Source organism: Chanodichthys erythropterus, chromosome 12, assembly GCF_024489055.1.
Source record: "Chanodichthys erythropterus isolate Z2021 chromosome 12, ASM2448905v1, whole genome shotgun sequence".
Taxonomy (NCBI): Eukaryota; Metazoa; Chordata; class Actinopteri; order Cypriniformes; family Xenocyprididae; genus Chanodichthys; species Chanodichthys erythropterus.
The window spans coordinates 53593879-53611093 of record NC_090232.1 but is presented as its reverse complement, the minus strand read 5'-3'; the positions used below and the strand labels follow the sequence as shown (position 1 = coordinate 53611093).

The 17215-nt window shown below is 40.6% G+C and overlaps 1 protein-coding gene across 1 annotated transcript in view; it reads left to right on the top strand.

Moving 5' to 3' along the window:
• LOC137032470 (deoxynucleoside triphosphate triphosphohydrolase SAMHD1-like) overlaps window positions 1-17215 on the top strand; it is a 71907-nt gene that overhangs the window by 44177 nt on the left and 10515 nt on the right. The window contains exons 8-10 of the mRNA XM_067404233.1: window positions 7914-8022; window positions 12952-13043; window positions 13135-13220. Of these exons, the coding sequence (XP_067260334.1) occupies window positions 7914-8022; window positions 12952-13043; window positions 13135-13220 (287 nt within the window). The remainder of the gene's footprint in view (window positions 1-7913; window positions 8023-12951; window positions 13044-13134; window positions 13221-17215) is intronic.

Below are 17215 nucleotides of genomic sequence, written 5' to 3'. Positions count from 1 at the left end.
AAATAAACGTTCCTACAATGTTGAATTTTAGATCAAAATTAAGTTGAAAGAACATTTGAGGAACATTATACCTTATAAAAATGTTCCTCTAATGTCAAGAAAACTGGACGTTTTTAATGTTCCCAGAACCAACACTGGATATTTAGGCAAGGCAATTTTATTTGTATAGCACATTTCATACACAATGGTAATTCAAAGTGCTTTACATAAAGAAGAACCAAATACATAATAATAATGGAACACATAAGAAACAGTAAAAACAGAATTTTGCTATCTAGATGGAAGAGTTAGGAAATTTCATGGAGTTTTTTTGTTGTCCGTCACACAGCAAAATCCCCAGTGTTAAATTAACACCCAAAGTGTACATATGAGTCCATCTGGCCGGGTGTTAAAAATTAACACTGAAGCAGTGTTAAAGTTAATGAGATAATTGATTGATGATTGAGTGGTGATTGACAATTAGTGGAGACACCTGATGATAATAAGCAGAATCACTGAAGAAACAACAAGAGAAAAAGAGAGAGACACAACATCTACAACTGACTTCCAGCCATTAAACATTATTACACTTATTATTAACCAGTTTGATTTGATTTCTGTCATACATCAACAAAAGTTCTTATTGAGAATTAACAGATGTTTAGATGTTAATGTTTGAATGAAAGTTTAGTTTGAAGTCACCATTATGGTGAAAAGCATTTCCTTTAGTTGGGCTCTTGACTTTATTTATTAACATTAATTTATCTCTGGCTGCTCCAACTTTATGTTTCCTTTTCGATACTTCACTCGTACTGCGTATGGGGAAAGGTCTCCTTTTTCCCCGCTACTGAAGCCTTTTTCAATAACGCAGCGTAACTGCATCGTCATTGGTTCATTCATAGACAAGTTGTTGAACCAATGACGGCGCGGCATAGTTGCATGAATATTCCCGCCAAAATGGGTGGGGTTTAGGGCTATATAAGCAGGCGTTTCGCCATAGGATTTCAGTTCTCTTTCCTTCAGCGATGACTTCACATCGTTCCTCGCTGATCTCCGGCTGAAGCCTTCGCCGCCTGGAAGAAGCTCGCTTGGGAAGAAACTCTCGCCGCCGTCGAAGAGGCTCCCGCAGCGGACTGCTGAGCTCGCCGACGAAGCAGCGCTGGTGCCCTCGTCGACTGCCACCTTGAGCGCCGTCTCGAGTCGCCCGCTTCCCGCTTCCGGCCGCCTGCCAGCCCGTCTCCTGCCGCCATCCGGCGCGCCTAAAAGAGGGATTTTGCCGTGGTTTATTGCCGCTGCCGGGGCAGAGCGGCCCAGCGCACCGAGTTGGATGACGTCACGCCGGCTTCCCCGCGTGCCTCACCCTCTCCCCGAGAGAGCAGCCCACCGTCCTGTTCTCCCGCTCTGAGCTGCGTCCCTCAGCAGATGCGAGCGACCTCGTCTCTTTTGGCGGTTCTGAGGACGAGCCGCTTGATGACTTCATGTCTCTCGCGGCCTCTGAAACCAAAGGTTGGGCCGGTGATTCTGACCCCGCCCGCCTTCCCTCGCTGGAGCCCATTGACTGCAAGCCGGGTATGGATGCCGAGCTCTTCCGCATCCTCTCGAAAGCAGTAGAGATTTTGGACCTCGAATGGGCTCCGCCAGAGGAGCCATCACGGAGCAGGCTCGACGAGTGGTTCCTGCCGGGTCCCCGCCAGGCCCCTCGTCAACGCGCCGCACCGTTTTTCCCAGAGGTTCACGATGAGCTGATGAAGTTGTGGCGCGCCCCGTATTCTGCCCGCCTACGTACTACACATTATTCAGCTCTCACCTCTGTGGGTGGCTCAGAAGAGAAGGGTTACGAGCATCTACCGCCCCTGGACGAAGCAGTGGCGGCTCACCTCTGTCCCCCCACGGCTGTGGGTTGGAAAACTAAGAGGGCCCTTCCATCCAAGCCCTGCAGGACCACTTCTGCCCTGGCAGGCAGAGCATACACGTCCGTGGGCCAGGCTGCCTCAGCGCTGCACACCATGGCTATTCTCCAGGTGTTTCAAGCGAAGCTCCTCCGTTCTCTGGACGAGTCCGGCGTCGATGCACCTGCCTTCCGTGACCTCCGCAGCGCCACTGACTTAGCCCTGCGTGCCACAAAGGCCACAGCTCAGGCCATTTGACGATCCATGGCCAGCCTGGTCGTGCTTGAGCGCCATTTGTGGCTCAACCTGACTGAGATTAAGGAGATGGACAAGACGGCCTTTTTGGATGCCCCGGTCTCTCCCTCTGGTCTCTTCGGGCCAGCAGTAGAGGGCTTTACGGAGCGTTTTACTGCAGCACACAAGTCGTCTCAGGCTATGCGACACTTCCTGCCTAAACGCTTTAGCTCCACGTCTGCTTCCAGCCGCCCCAAGTCTGCGCCGGCTCAGCAGAACAAACCTGCCCCCTCTACCTCTCAGGCAGCACCACCCAAGGAACAGCGCCATCCTAGGCGCTCCTCCTTCCCGAGGCAACGTCAGGGACCCCGGCCTAAAATTATGCTGGACCCGACGCCTCCTAAGCCTTCCTGATTTTTCAGGAAGGAAGAGGATGGGGCAAAGTCTCGCCACGGCCGGACCACCCCAAAAGCTCTTTCGTTCCACCCCCCCTCCGCCTCGTTCAGCTCCAGGCGTGGGAGATATGTTCAGTATTGTGCTAACTGGGCCCAGTGCTGCGTCCATGCAAAATGCCATTCTTATGGCGAACACTATGAATATTTTACCTTCTCTAAGAAAGAGCGAAGTTCCTCTTCCACTCTTTCCGGTGCACGGGCCCCCGATTGGCGGCCCGTCACCCAATACCATTCAGCCCCTTGTCACGCGGGCCGAGGCCTGGCGGGCCATCCCCGGAGTGTCAAGCTGGGTTCTGGGAACCATAAGTCAAGGCTACTCGCTTCAGTTTGCCCGAAGGCCAGATCACAGATCTGTTCAGACCAGTGTTTGTCACGTTGCTTTAAAAAAGTAAATAGTTATAGTTACTAGTTACTTCTCACAAATAGTAACGGAGTTAGTAACTGAGTTACATCATTATAAAAGTAACTAATTACCAGGGAAAGTAACTATTGCGTTACTTTAAAAAAATAAATAAATAAATAAAAATATGCCAAATAAATTGAATGCCCCCAATATTACATATAAGTCTAAGAATAAATTATTCTTGATGCGACTCCTGACTCATGATCCGCTCTTGCTCACGACATGAAATTTCTCTGTACTGTGTTGGTAGCCATTAAAGAAAACGTAGTTTCATATTTATGTTTAAATAGTCCTATGTTATGTTTTAAATCCATTTATTCGATTATGAAAAGTTAGTGAACAGCATGAGTAAGATGCATCATAAGATGCGCAAATATATCGGGAGACATGGAGTGGGTCAGATAAGATTTTGACCACTTCATTAAGTTTTGCTTTGTAGAAAGCCTTTCTTTAAAGTGAATTTCGTTTTGTAAAAATTGTATCTTAATTTTAATCAATGTTTCATCTACCAATTGCTTTGATTTAATATATAACAAGCAAATATAGCAGACAATAAAATCATGACATGGAGGCGCGGGCGCGATCACTGGCGCGTGAACTGGAGCGTGTCTTATAGGCTAAATGAACCGAAACTCAGAGGCTGCTTGCCTCGCAGACATGAGAAATATATCTATAGAATGCTTGAAATATCTACTTTAATGAAAATGAAGTTATTAAAAACGAAAAGAAAGAGGCTACTCTGATTATGTAGCCTAATCCGAATGAAATGTGCGTTATCTCTCTAGACGCGTCCATATGAGCAGATGATCAGCAATGAGAATCAGCAATGTCAACTTCATCTTTGCAGCCGACACTGATTCAGAAAACATTACTTTATTAATAAACAATTAAAATGTCTCCTTACTGTTTTTGTCACACTCATAATCATTACTTTTGCCGGTTCTTTATGGCAATTATGCGTGCCATTGAGTGCTATATAGCCTTTATTATGTAAACATTCCTTATTATGGTTTATTCTCTCAGTATTTAAGAAATTAAATTAATATAAATGTGATTAGTCAACTAATAGCTTAAATGAACAACTACTAGTCGACTAGAAAAAAAAATCATTTCACATATTTTCGATCAAGCATCAAAAAGGGTATTCTGGTTTGAGCTCGCGCTTCGCGTGCATGCTCTGACAGACACACACACAGCGCATCGTACATTATTATCAGTTTAAAATTATATTTGTGTATGACTTACCGCAGCACACACCAGAGAAAAAAAATTTGCAGGTCCTATGGCTGAGAGAGAGCTTACTCGGATGAAAACCGATTTATTTATAACGCCGTTATTCCCATCACTGGTTCAGACTTCAGTCAACACGGACGACGCTCATGTCCTCCGAGCCGAAGTCACGTCACGAGCGAAGTTTGGTCCTCAGAGCTGTTCAGGCTTTCCACAAAATCTCCGTGGCTGATCCCCCTGAGACGGGACCTCCTCTCTCAGGCGAACAGGACGATTTGGCATCCCCAGCCAGAACTCTGGGCTCTGCACCTCTGGTCCCTCGACGGGAGCCTGCTAACCTCCCCAGGGACGTGCTGAATACCATTTCTCAGGCGAGAGCTCCGTCCACGAGACGCTTCTACGCCCAGAAATGGTCAGTCTTTGTTGGCTGGTGTTCTACACGCAACATAGACCCAGTGGAGTGTGACGTATCTCTGATACTGTCTTTCCTCCAGGAGCGTTTGGATCTGGATCGCACCCCTTCAACGCTCAAAGTTTACGTAGCAGCCATTGCAGCGTTTCACGCTCCTATCGCTGGCCAGTCAGTGGGACGAAACAACCTCGTGGTGCGTTTCTTGAGAGGTTCTAGGTGATTAAATCCTCCTCGTCCTCTTACTGTTCCCACCTGGGACCTCTCTTTGGTCCTTAGAGCTCTTAAAGGGCCTCCCTTTGAGCCACTGCGTTCAGCTGACTTCAGGCCCCTGACGCTCAAAACCGCTCTGCTACTTGCACTAGCATCGGTTAAGCGAGTTGGCGACTTGCAGGCCCTCTCCGTGAGCCCTGCATGCCTTGAGTTCGGGCCCAATGACTCCAAAGTCATTTTGAAACCTAGGCATGGCTACGTCCCTAAGGTGCTCTCGACTCCTTTCAGAGCACAGGTCATTTCCCTCTCAGCGCTTTCCCTCTCGTCGGACGAGCGAGAGCTGGAATTACTCTGCCCTGTCAGGGCATTAAGGACCTACGTTGATCGATCACAGCCTTTTTGGCAATCTGATCAGCTCTTTATCTGCTTTGGTGGCCACACCAAATGGTCTTCGGTCTCAAAGAAACGTCTTTCAACGTCCTCTATGTGCCTCGACTGCCCCATAGGAGTTAGAGCTCACTCTACTAGAGGAATGGCTTCCTCTTGGGCCTGGTCTAGTGGAGTTTCGATTAAAGACATCTGTGAGGCGGCCGGCTGGTCCTCGCCGTCCACTTTTGTCAGATTTTATCATTTGGATGTCCCGACCTTACAAGCTCGGGTCCTCTCGGTATGATCCAGCGGCCTCTATCGAGCTCCGCTTCATGCCACTCTGGGAGTTAACTCCCTTTTTGTAGTGTAACGAGGGTTCGACGGCTCCGGCCTTCTCACTTGTCCTCTGGTTCCCTCACGGTGCCCAAGACAAGTCCAGTCGTTCCCTGCCGTGGCACGGCGCGGTTGAATTTGTTCCCCATACGCATTACGAGCGAAGTATCGAAAGGGAACATACTCGGTTACTAACGTAACCTCGGTTCCCTGAGATACGGAACGAGTACTGCGTTACATGCCGTGCCACGAGGCTGCGGCTTCAGTGTCGTCGCTTCAGTCGAATGACCTGAAATCCTATGGCGAAACGCCCGCTTATATAGCCCTAAACCCCGCCCATTTTGGCGGGAATATTCGCACACTCTGTCGCCATAGGCCGCGCAGCTATGCCGCGCCGTCATTGGCTCAACAACTTGTCTATGAATGAACCAATAACGATGCAGTTACACTGCGTTATTGAAAAAGGCTTCAGTAACGGGGAAAAAGGAGACCTTTCCCCATACGCAGTACTCGTTCCGTATCTCAGGGAACCGAGGTTACGTTAGTAACCGAGTACATTTGTAGAACACATTTGCAATGCCAGAGAAACTATGATCTGAGCTGTGTTTCCCAAAAGTGCTATGAGCCAAAGTTCATCAATTTAGGTTTGCAATGCTTTGGGAAGCACAGTCATAATGGTTGTGTTTTCTCATTGTGAAATGGCCAGATTCATTGGTGACATCCAGTATTAACTGGTGATATAAACGTTATATTATTTCTTTATAGTAAATCTCTGTTACCGCTTGAGATCCAGCAGAGCTTTTATAATCTGAAGGGTTTTTTTAAACACACACAGACATCAAGAATCAGCATATGACCCTCAACAATGGTGACAATCAAACAAAGTGCTTCATGTTGCAGTGCATGATGGGAGCCACCAATCAAAACTCATCCATGGCTCCCATCATGCATTGCTGCATGAATAAATTATGCAGCTGAATTGTCCTGTAATTTTTGTAGATTGTTCATGTTTGCTTTATTTTTCTGTTGTTTTGTTGTGACAGTAGCTTGTTTTGTGATGTTGATCTGTTTGTCAGTATTTTGGATTTATTTATCGTCACCGTTCTTGAGAATCAGATGCTGATTCTTGATGTCTGTGTGTGTTTAAACACTGAAGCTTCAATGCATAATGTATTATTCTTTAAAAAAAAAAGAAAAAAAGTCATACTATTGTTGGATCTCAAGCTGTAAAATCACAGGACTACAATCATTAATACTAAAGCTACACATCAAGCACACAATCAGAGATTTAGACTCTAAATGACATCAGGCCACCACATGATGGTTACATCATCATCAAATTATATTGTGACCAGATCCTATGTTCTGACCATAACAAATGTGCTTTACAAACACAAAGTTGGAGCAGCCAGAGAAAAATTAATAATAAAAGGTAAAGAGTCAAGAGCCCAACTAAAGCAAACGCTGACCTCTTTCATGGTGACTTGAAATGAAACATTCCATAAAACATTAAATAACACCTTTTTTCTCTCTTTCCTTCAATTGTCACCAAAGGTACAAAACTGGTCTCTTAAGGTACAAATCACAAGGGTACAAATTTGTACCTTTGTACCATTGTACACCTAAAGGTACAATTATGTACTTTTTTTTTTTCTGAGAGTGCATAGCACAGTGCTCAATCAGCAAATGCATAGATAAAAAGATGTGTTTTGAGTCTGGATTTGAATGTGGCTACTGTTGGAGCACACCTGATCTCTTCTGGAAGCTGGTTCCAGCTGCGGCTGGCGTAACAGCTAAAAGCAGACTCTCCTTGCTTTGAGTGAACCCTTGGTATTTCTAAATGACTTGATCCTGATGATCTGAGTGATCTGTTTATATTCTATGAGCATATCTGCAATGTATTGAGGTCCTAGACCATTGAGTGATTTATAAACAAGTAACAGTACTTTAAAATCAATTCTAAATGCAACTGGAAGCCAGTGCAAGGACCTGAGGACTGGTGTGATGTGTTCATGTTTTCTGGTTCTGCTCAGAATCCTGGCAGCAGCGTTCTGTACGAGCTGCAGCTGTCTTATGGTCTTTTTGGGAAGACCAGTGAGGAGCCCATAACAATAATCCACCCTGCTGGTGATGAAAGCATGAACAAGTTTCTCTAAGTCTTGACTGGAGACAAAGCATCTAATTCTTGCAATTTAGAGAACGTTCTTATAACAAAATTCTGTTAGCTGGGACTTGGCTGCTCTATGCAATATTGTTGCAGTTTTTGTATGACTAAGTTGCAGGCACTTAGCATCATGAGAACAGGCTAAAATTGAGCATTTGAAGAAACTTAACAGATGTAGACCATTGTGTTGTTCTATCATGTACTGAATTACTTTAATTCCTCTCTTCTCACACAGAGACTGTTATTATCTGGGCATTCCTAATGGCTTTGACCATCAGCGTCTGCTGAAATCTGCAAGAGTGTGTAAAGTGAACGGGGAAAAACAGATCTGCTTCAGAGACAAGGTAAATGACTTTTTCCATTTATACCTACTACAATGTACAGTTGAGTACAGAAGTTTGCACCCCTTTGCATTGAAAAGTTTTTATTTAGTTATGAATCTATTTCACATAGCATCTATTTACCTTTGAGAAGTTTCTGTCCTCTTGGTTGTTCTGATGGGGTTGTGAGAAATTAAAGTGGAATCACTTTAGACTGCTTCAGAGCAAAAATTTCATAAAATATTGGACCTAACTGCTCGGCACATTCCTTCGATAACCTACCCCCTATATTGTCAGGCCCATGTACCTTCCTGACTTTATACTGTTTAAAAACTGTTATCACATCACTCACATTAAAAAAAGACAATCATCCTAGCTAATGGGGAACATTTCCACAACTTTCACTAATGTTAAAGGTCCCGTTTTTCGTGTTTTTTTGAAGCTTTGATTGTGTTTATAGTGTGCAATATAACATGTGTTTATGTTTCGCGTGTAAAAAAACACAGTATTTTTCACATAATTTACTTATCTGTATACCGCTGTTTCCACTGTCATAAAAACGGGCTGATGACTTCCTTGTTCTATGAAGTCCCTCCTTCAGAAATACGTAACGAGTTCTGATTGTGCCAGCGGTTCCTGTGTTGTGATTCGACAGCAGTTTAGCGCACCTTGCCCGGAAAGGTCACGCCTCTTACCATAACGTGGAGATGCATGCGCTCAGTGTTATTGTAAACATGTCTTTAATTTTACCCTATCAATTTGAGCCGGAATCAGACCCGGTGATTGGACTGCGGGATGAAAATAACAGCGTTTCGACGACATGGCGACAAACACACTCTACAAACGCAACTCTTGTGTATTCCTGTGGGCGGAGGTTAGTCAAAAAACTGTTTTAGTGACGTCATTAAAGAAGGAAGTAGAGGGATGTAGTCCAAACTGGCCGTTCGATGTAGGCGACTTCTGTTAAATAAAATATCTCGCTTGGCATTGAACTTTGAGCTTTAACATTTTACAGATTTTATTTATACTCTAACAACAACATTACACACTAACTAAAGTTTGAAACATGGGATCACGAAGAACGGGACCTTTAAGTAAAAGATATGTAAATGTTAGAAAAAAACATTCCTAAAATAATGTTTCAGGAACATTCTTATAATGTTTTCATAGTTAAAATACATTCTCATAATGTTGAGAGGAAACATTCTTACAACAACGTTCTTGTAACGTCTTTATCACGTTATTTGTACTTGACTGATGTTCTCGTAATGTTGAGCAAAAACGTTCTCATAACAACGTTCTTGTAACGAGTTTTTCACGTTATTTGTACTTGACTGATGTTCTCGTAATGTTGAGTGAAAACGTTCTTAGGATAACATTCTCAGAACATCCTTTTAATGTTATTATTATTTGCTGAATGTTTTCATAATGTTATTATAATACGTTCTGAGTACAACGTTTATAAAAAACATCCTTACATTGTAATCTGTACTTAATGAATATTCTCATTATGTAGAGAAAACGTTGTGAGAACAACGTTCATGGAACGTCCATACAATGTTATTTTTACTTGAACATTCTCATAACACTGAGAGAAAACGTTGTGAGAACAACATTGCCGTAGCATCTAATTGATATTAATATTTGCTAAATGTTTTTGAAAAGTTGGTTGGAAGTTCATCTAACATTTTTGTAAAAAAATTTAAATAGAACTGAAGAGAAGATGAAGCCACATCGTGACCTTCTCTGAATGTTCTGGGAACGTTACTAGGTGACAGTTTACCCCGCTAGACATTTTACGTCCCCAGAACATTCTCAGAACATCCACTGGTGTTAAGGATGTTGTCTAATAACGTTCCCAGAATGTTCAGAGACAGTCACAATGTGGAGTTCTTTTAAGGGTTGGGGGACGTTATTTGGTGGACCTTCAGGGAACATTCAGGACATTCTAGGAATGTTTAGGGGACTATTTCTATAGGACGTTCTGTTAACTTCCCAAATGTCCTCTTTGTAACATTCTTGCGCGACCATAAAAAAAACAAAATAGAACATCCCCTTAAACTCATATCAGAACGTTATTAAATGAACAACAGAGGACCGTGTGGCAACGTCACAAGAACGTCACCTTCTGCGTGTGTGTTTTATAGAAAATAATAAAGTTTGAAGTCACCGTTATGGAGGTGAGCATTTGCTTTAGATGGGCTCTTGATTCTTGATGTTTAACACTAGATTTGACTCAAGACATGCTAGTTATAGCAAAAAACGCAAGAGAAATTCTGATCAGATGAGTTGGTTTGTTTAGTGCTGGTGATTCAGTGTCCTTATTCACTGATCATCCCAAATGTATTAACTGCTAGTGATGGGCAGATCGAGGTTTCATGAAACACTGAAGCAGTTGAATCAAATGTGCCGTAATGATTCGAGGCTTCGAAACAATCTGACACCTGTCTCCACGGTGACCCCTAGTGGTCAGAACAGTGCAAATGCAACAAAACTCAGGCCAAACATGCATTAAAAATACCCTTTAACAAATGTATTACAAAATTTTTATTGAAAGTAAAATCAGTTAAATGGAATTAATTAATCATCTAATAAGATTAAATATAGAGTGTCTGTATAATATGTTGGCTTGTTTCTTTGTTCCATGGCTCAAGCTAAACAGGCCAATAAGTGATTAATAACTACCATTATTAATTTTAATTATTCTAATGTATAATTAAAACATCTACAACTGTATAAAACTGATCGGAGATCAGGTAAAACCATAGGGTAAAGCCCTAGACACTTGTTCAATAGTTCTCAGTGAATCTGCATGATTCATGGGCTCACTTTATCATCGCCTTCTATCGGTGAACCATTGAAATTTCGAAATGTTTCGAAACAGAGATGATGTAACGAAGCCTCGTTTACTAAAATCACGTGACTTTAGCAGTTTGATACATGCTCCGAATCACTGATTCGAAACAAAAGATTCATGAAGCTTCGGAGCTTCATGAAGCAGTGTTTCGAAATCGGCCATCACTATTAACTGCTAGTTTTGCATTATTAATGGTTAGGGGTTTTTTTTAAATTTATTATACAGACAAGAGTTTTGAGCAGTGTTTTGATCTCACACAGACATAATCAACAAAAATCTTTTTTGTCACTTTAGTAGCTTGTTTTGTGATGTTCAGAGTTAATCTGTTTATCTGAAAATTTTGTCACCATTGTTCATACGCAGAATCTTGCTGTTGTTTTTTTTTTTTGTCTTTTATAAGACATTTAAAAAAAAATAGTTTTTGTTTGAGCAGCTACTTTTATTTTATCAATTTTTTTTTGACAAGGGCAGCAGGGATGTTCTGAGAACATTTCCAAATAAAATATGGTTCCCTAAATGTTCAGAGAAAGTCCGCCAAATAACGTCCCCCAAACCTTAAAAGAACTCCACATCTTGACCGTCTCTGAACGTTCTGGGAACATTACTAGACAACATCTTAAACACCATTGGGAATGTTCTGAGAATGTTCTGGGAATGTAAATTTCTAGCGGGGCAGGGTGTTTTGAATGTTCAGAAAATATTCAAAAATAATGTTTTCATAACATTTCCAAAATGATAGAATGGAATGTTCCTCTAACGTTCATATAAACCAAGAAAAAACATTCTTGATACATTAAAAAAACTGGACGTTTTCAATGTTTAAAAAACATTCAGAAATAACGTTTTCGTAACTTAAAGAGAATGTTAACAAAACGTTCTGACAACTTCTTTTTGTTAGCTGGGATCCTCCCCATTTACTTTAAAAATCATTTTTCAACCCATCAATTTGCTCTTTAAAATCATGAACATCAAATCTTAAATAAAAATATTAAAATCCTGCGGCAAAACTTCATCTGAACTGAATCCATTTACATTAATACTATTTTTACTTTTCCTACTATCCTGATCTGTTATCAAATACATTCCCTCCCAAGCAGAACCTAAATTTCCCATTCTCAATTTTACCTCAAGATCTTCCTTGTAAACTGATTTAGCCCTTTTGATTTCACACTTAATTTCTTTTTTTTATCCTAAAATACTCAACTGTGTCTCCCTCTTTAAAGGCCCTATTTTTTTTTGACAGAAGAAACTTGAGTGATTTTGTGACCCATGGTTTGCTATTTGGAAATTTCTTAAAAGATTTCACAGGTATTAACATACCCTCACAAAACGTCACATAACTACAAATTACTTCTGTTAATTCACCAATGTCCAAACCGGAGTCCATAAAAACTGTCCAATCTGTAGATTCCATACACCCTTTTAAACATACCGTCACATCTTCAGACCAGTCCTTCCTCTTAATTACCTGTGCCTTTTCACGCTTCAAAATATGCTTTTATATGTAGGAACAAGTAATACTGTATTGTGATCAGAAGTTCCCATAGGTGGCTTACCAACTGATTTGTAAGCTCCTTTGATCGATCCATAACACAAGTCCAAAATTTTATTCTTACGTGTTGGACAGGTTATACTGGTTGAAGTGTCCCAGTGATTTCTCCAATGTACAATTATTAAAATCTCCCAGAATAAAACTGGGTGCATCAGGAGATACAGATTGCAGTTCATGCACCACGCTATTTGAGTGATCAGTTCCTGAGCATATGGTTGTATAATGGGGCAACTGTAGGACTATGAAAACCATCTTGATCAATGGGGTGTCTTGTGGTGAACTTCATTAACAAACAAAACACAGCTCTTACAACAGGAGCAACTTCACTTATATTAGGGAAGGTAAAATATTTTACAAATTGGATAAACATTTTGACTTTATTATTTTCTGGGTTCACTATGACTCTGTCAAACCCAAGGTACTTCATGTATTTTGTCACTGCTTCATCATCATTAAGCCTGTGACAGACCAGTCGCCTGTCCAGGGTGTATCCCCACCTACAGTCCGAGATACAGTGATATTTTGATTTATGTTTCTCCCATAGGTGGCAGATAATGTTTATGGCATGTTTCACACACGATACACTCTTCATCGTCAGGCCCTTCAGCACAAGATTGGCTACATCATTGACGTCAAGTAGGTTTTGTATGTGAGAGCAGATTTATTTAGTCCAACATTTTCCCAGATTTTACTGTTATAAGCATGCATGTTTCTCTTTGTGCATTAGGATAACAGAAGTCCTCAAAGAAGCTGATGACATGTTGAAGATTTCAGATGCTTTATTCGACATGGAAAAGTACACCAATCTCACAGGTCAGCTGAAATGGGTAGAACTTACATTTATGCATTTGGCAGATGCTTTTATCCAAAGCGACTTACATTGCATTATTCTATACATTTGTTTCTGAGTATGTGCAATCCCTGGGATCAAACCCATGACCTTGGCATTGCTAGTGCCCTGCTCTAACCACTGAGCTATAAACCAATTTATTTGTTTCTCTACAGAACTGTAGAGAAATAATAAAATAAAAAAATTAAAAAACCTGGGTAATGACAGGACAGCCACAACCTCAAGTAAGATGACTTGATGAATAGCTGATTAGTATGGAGCCCCTAAAGGGACGTGGTGGTGGAAAAAAAATTGGGATGGAAGAAAAAAAAAAATCTAATCTTTTGCATTCCCTCGCAAAGATATTATCATTCCCTTGCGAGCTCGGACAAACACTTCCTCTTTAATGTCCCGCTGGCTGGCAGTAGTGTTTCAGTTAGTAACATACGATAATAATGCACACAAATAAAGCGCAGCTCTTAGAGTTTGAACTTGTTTGACTGAAATATAAAGAAATGCGGTCAGTGCTTAACTCAAGGTGTTCGGTAAAGTTGGCAATATCACAGATTCGAACTTCCTGGATCAATAACTCATGAGCTAAACGTTGTTAAAACACAAATGACAGCTATTTCCAATCATAGTAACACAGGCAACGAGCTACAACAAACCCAAGTTTCCTCAAACAAGCTTTATAATATATAAAATAGTCTCTATGAGCAGGTGGCAAAGAAACAAGTCTGAAGAGACGGTCTGAAAAGTGCAAAACCCAAAACCCTTTTGGTCACACTGTTAGACCTTGCCGGGCTTTTTTACAGTAAAATACTGGCAACACTGTTTACTATTGATTATACAGTTATTTACTGTAATCTACAGTATGTTACTGTAAATATACCATGAACTAAATTAAAACTTGTTACATAATTACATTAGCAGGTACAATCCATCCTGTAGTGTAATAACAAAAATAAAAGACAGGACTATTAGCTTTCATTTCTTCTACATCCCAGAGGCCACAAATCATCACTACAGGAACAGAATGTAAGAATTGGTAGGAAACCTTGAGCCTGCATCACAAAGACAATACAAAGAGCTTAGGTATTTTAAAAAGTGCTCTTCATGCAGTATTGCTGGGGGCCTCTAAAGGCCAGAGACTGCCAAATAAAGCAGAACATCAGGGCCCCCACAGCGCAAGCTGACCGCTTGGGCCCCTGGGAGCCTTGGTGCATTTAGTGTGTGCTGACCATTGATGCATTAAATGCACTTACCACTAAAGACCCCACTACTATTTTCAAAAATCTCAAATTTGCCTCCCAAATCAGCTTCTTCCTCTAAAACCCATCACTTATAGAATGAGGGGTGTTCAGTGCCTTGTGGTGTGTTTGAACACCAGAAACGAAAGCATCACTAGGCTTTACAAGATTAGATGCCAGATGGCAAAACACGGCCAAAGTGGATGCTATGTCTCTTAGTCACCATCGTGGTGACCAGTGTTTGCTTTAGTTGGGCTCTTGACTCTTTAACATTAGTTTTCTTTGGCTGCTGAAACTGAGTGTTTATAAAACACATTTGATATGGCAAGAAAAAGCCAACATGAAGTTGATCAGGTGTTTTTGGCTGTTGTGATGATACTGTAATAATCTTGGACTTGTTTAATTCACTGATCTCTTTCTGTGTCTAATCTTTGATTTCATGGGTATCTTATATTTATTGGTTATACTATGTCTGTGATTTAAAAGCATGAGATCCAACAATGTTTCAGTTATTTAGAAGAATATTGAAGTCATGTAGTGCATAAGATACTGTATGACTTAGACAAACACACATCAACAATCAGAATATGAATCTCAACAATGGTGACATTTAAAAGTTTAAATGTTGCAATGCATGCTGGATGCCAGCATAGTACAATACTCCCAGCAAGCATTTTTTTTTTTTTTTTTGCATGGTATTTAAAAAAGTTCTTCATTGTAACAGATTGTCGTTGGAACTCTTGCTGTAGTTTCACAGTGACGATAATTTAAAACTTTAGTCTGATAAGAATGTAACACAAGGGGTTAAACACAGTGAATCAAGAAACTGTGATAAGGGTAAAGAGCTCAGTTCAAGCAAACGCTGATCAATTAAATATCAACATCTAAACTTCTGTTAATTCTCAAAAAGATCTTCTGTAGAAATAAAGTTAAACTGGTCAGTAATAAGTGTAATAATGTGTAATGGTTTTAAGCCAGTTGTAGTTCTTGTGTTTCTGCTCATCTATTTTTTTTCTGTTCTTGTTGTTCCTCTTCTCTTTAGTGATTCTGCTTGTTAACAGCAGGTGTTCATCATTTACACATTCACTTAATTATCTCACTGCAACACAGCGTCACTGTTACTTTTTCTCTGTAGTGTGGACACTAGAGGATGTTCCTGTGGGGTTGAAAGGGTTAAAGGTGTAAGATAAAAAGACACACCCACAAAATCTATTTTAACAGTTACAAACTGTAAGTTACAAAAAAAAAAAACATATACTGGCACAGTTTACAGTATATAACTGTTTACTGTTTTGTGTGTCACCATTGTGCTGAAGAGTAGATCCTGTGCTTAAGTTCAGGAGAAGATCAAATACTCTTGATGATATGATGTTTGTTGCTTAGTTTCACAGATTACACAGAGACTGTCAGAGACAATCTTTTTATTTAAGATGTTTTTAGTGAACTCTAATGGAATAAGTTTGTAGTAATAATATATCAGTTTATAAATTTAAATGGCAGTTGGACAATTAAAGACAGTCCGCTTCTGTAAATGAAATGAAGTAACTCAAGTTTTAATTTAGTTAATGGAGTCTTTACAGTAACATACTGTAGTTTACAGTAAATGTACAATCAACAGTAAATTACTAGCAACAGTGTTAAAAAGCCTGGCATGGTCTAACAGTGTGCTTGAGTTAAGCACTGACCGCATTTCTTTATATTTCAGTCGAACAAGTTCAAAATCTAAGAGCCGCGCATTATTTGTGTGCACTAACACTACTGACAGCCAGCGGGACATTAAAGAGTAACTGTTTGTCTGAGCTCACAGCAGGTTTTGCAAGGGAATGATAATATCTTTGCGAGGGAATGCAAAGATATGCAATTCTTCCATCCCAAATTTTTTTCATCACCACGTCCCTATTGAGGCTTCGTAGATTAGAGAACATAAAATTTAAAAAAATATATATTCAGTGGATGATTCTCATCCCAGAGAGAGGCTGAGACAGAATGTAGCCTATCATACAATACGAAGATTAAAAAGATTAGGCTACTCTTGACAGAGAGCTAGTTTGGTTTCTGAGAGACGTAATGCAAATATTTGATTTGCAATCCTGCTGTGCTGCATTCTTTCATGTATCATATTGTACAAGGTTTAAATCATTTAAATACACATATCATATAGTAGAACATATGTATAATGTAGTATTTTAGTCGATATTACCTTGCCAAGCTCTGATTTCTAAAAGAGACCCACTGAGCAAATTACGTCCAGAAGACGTCTTTTTGAGGTCTTGTCTCAGGTTGAAAAGACGTCCACTGAGGGGCCAGAATGAAAGTTTTTATGACGTCTTTTTTTGACGTCTTCTGGACATCCGATATAGACGAACACGCAGAATCACCAAAGGAGAAAAATCACAATTTTTAAGCCACCATCGTGGAGATGAGTGTTTGCTTTAGTTGGGCTCTTGACCCTTGCCTTATTAATATTAGAGTTTTGTTGAGCAGTTAACTGAGTCATAACACCCGGACAAGCAAAGAGAAATGATCAGGTGTTGGTTATGGTCTCACATAACCATTATTTGACCTGAATCACTGAACTCATGAAGAGCCTATCTCTGAGTTAGATTTACATTATTGATTACAGCAACACTGTGATTCTACAGCACAATATCTGCTTTATCAATATAATCTGAAGGATTTCACATGATAAAAAAATCTTTCTCTTAGGCACACACAGACATCAAGAATCA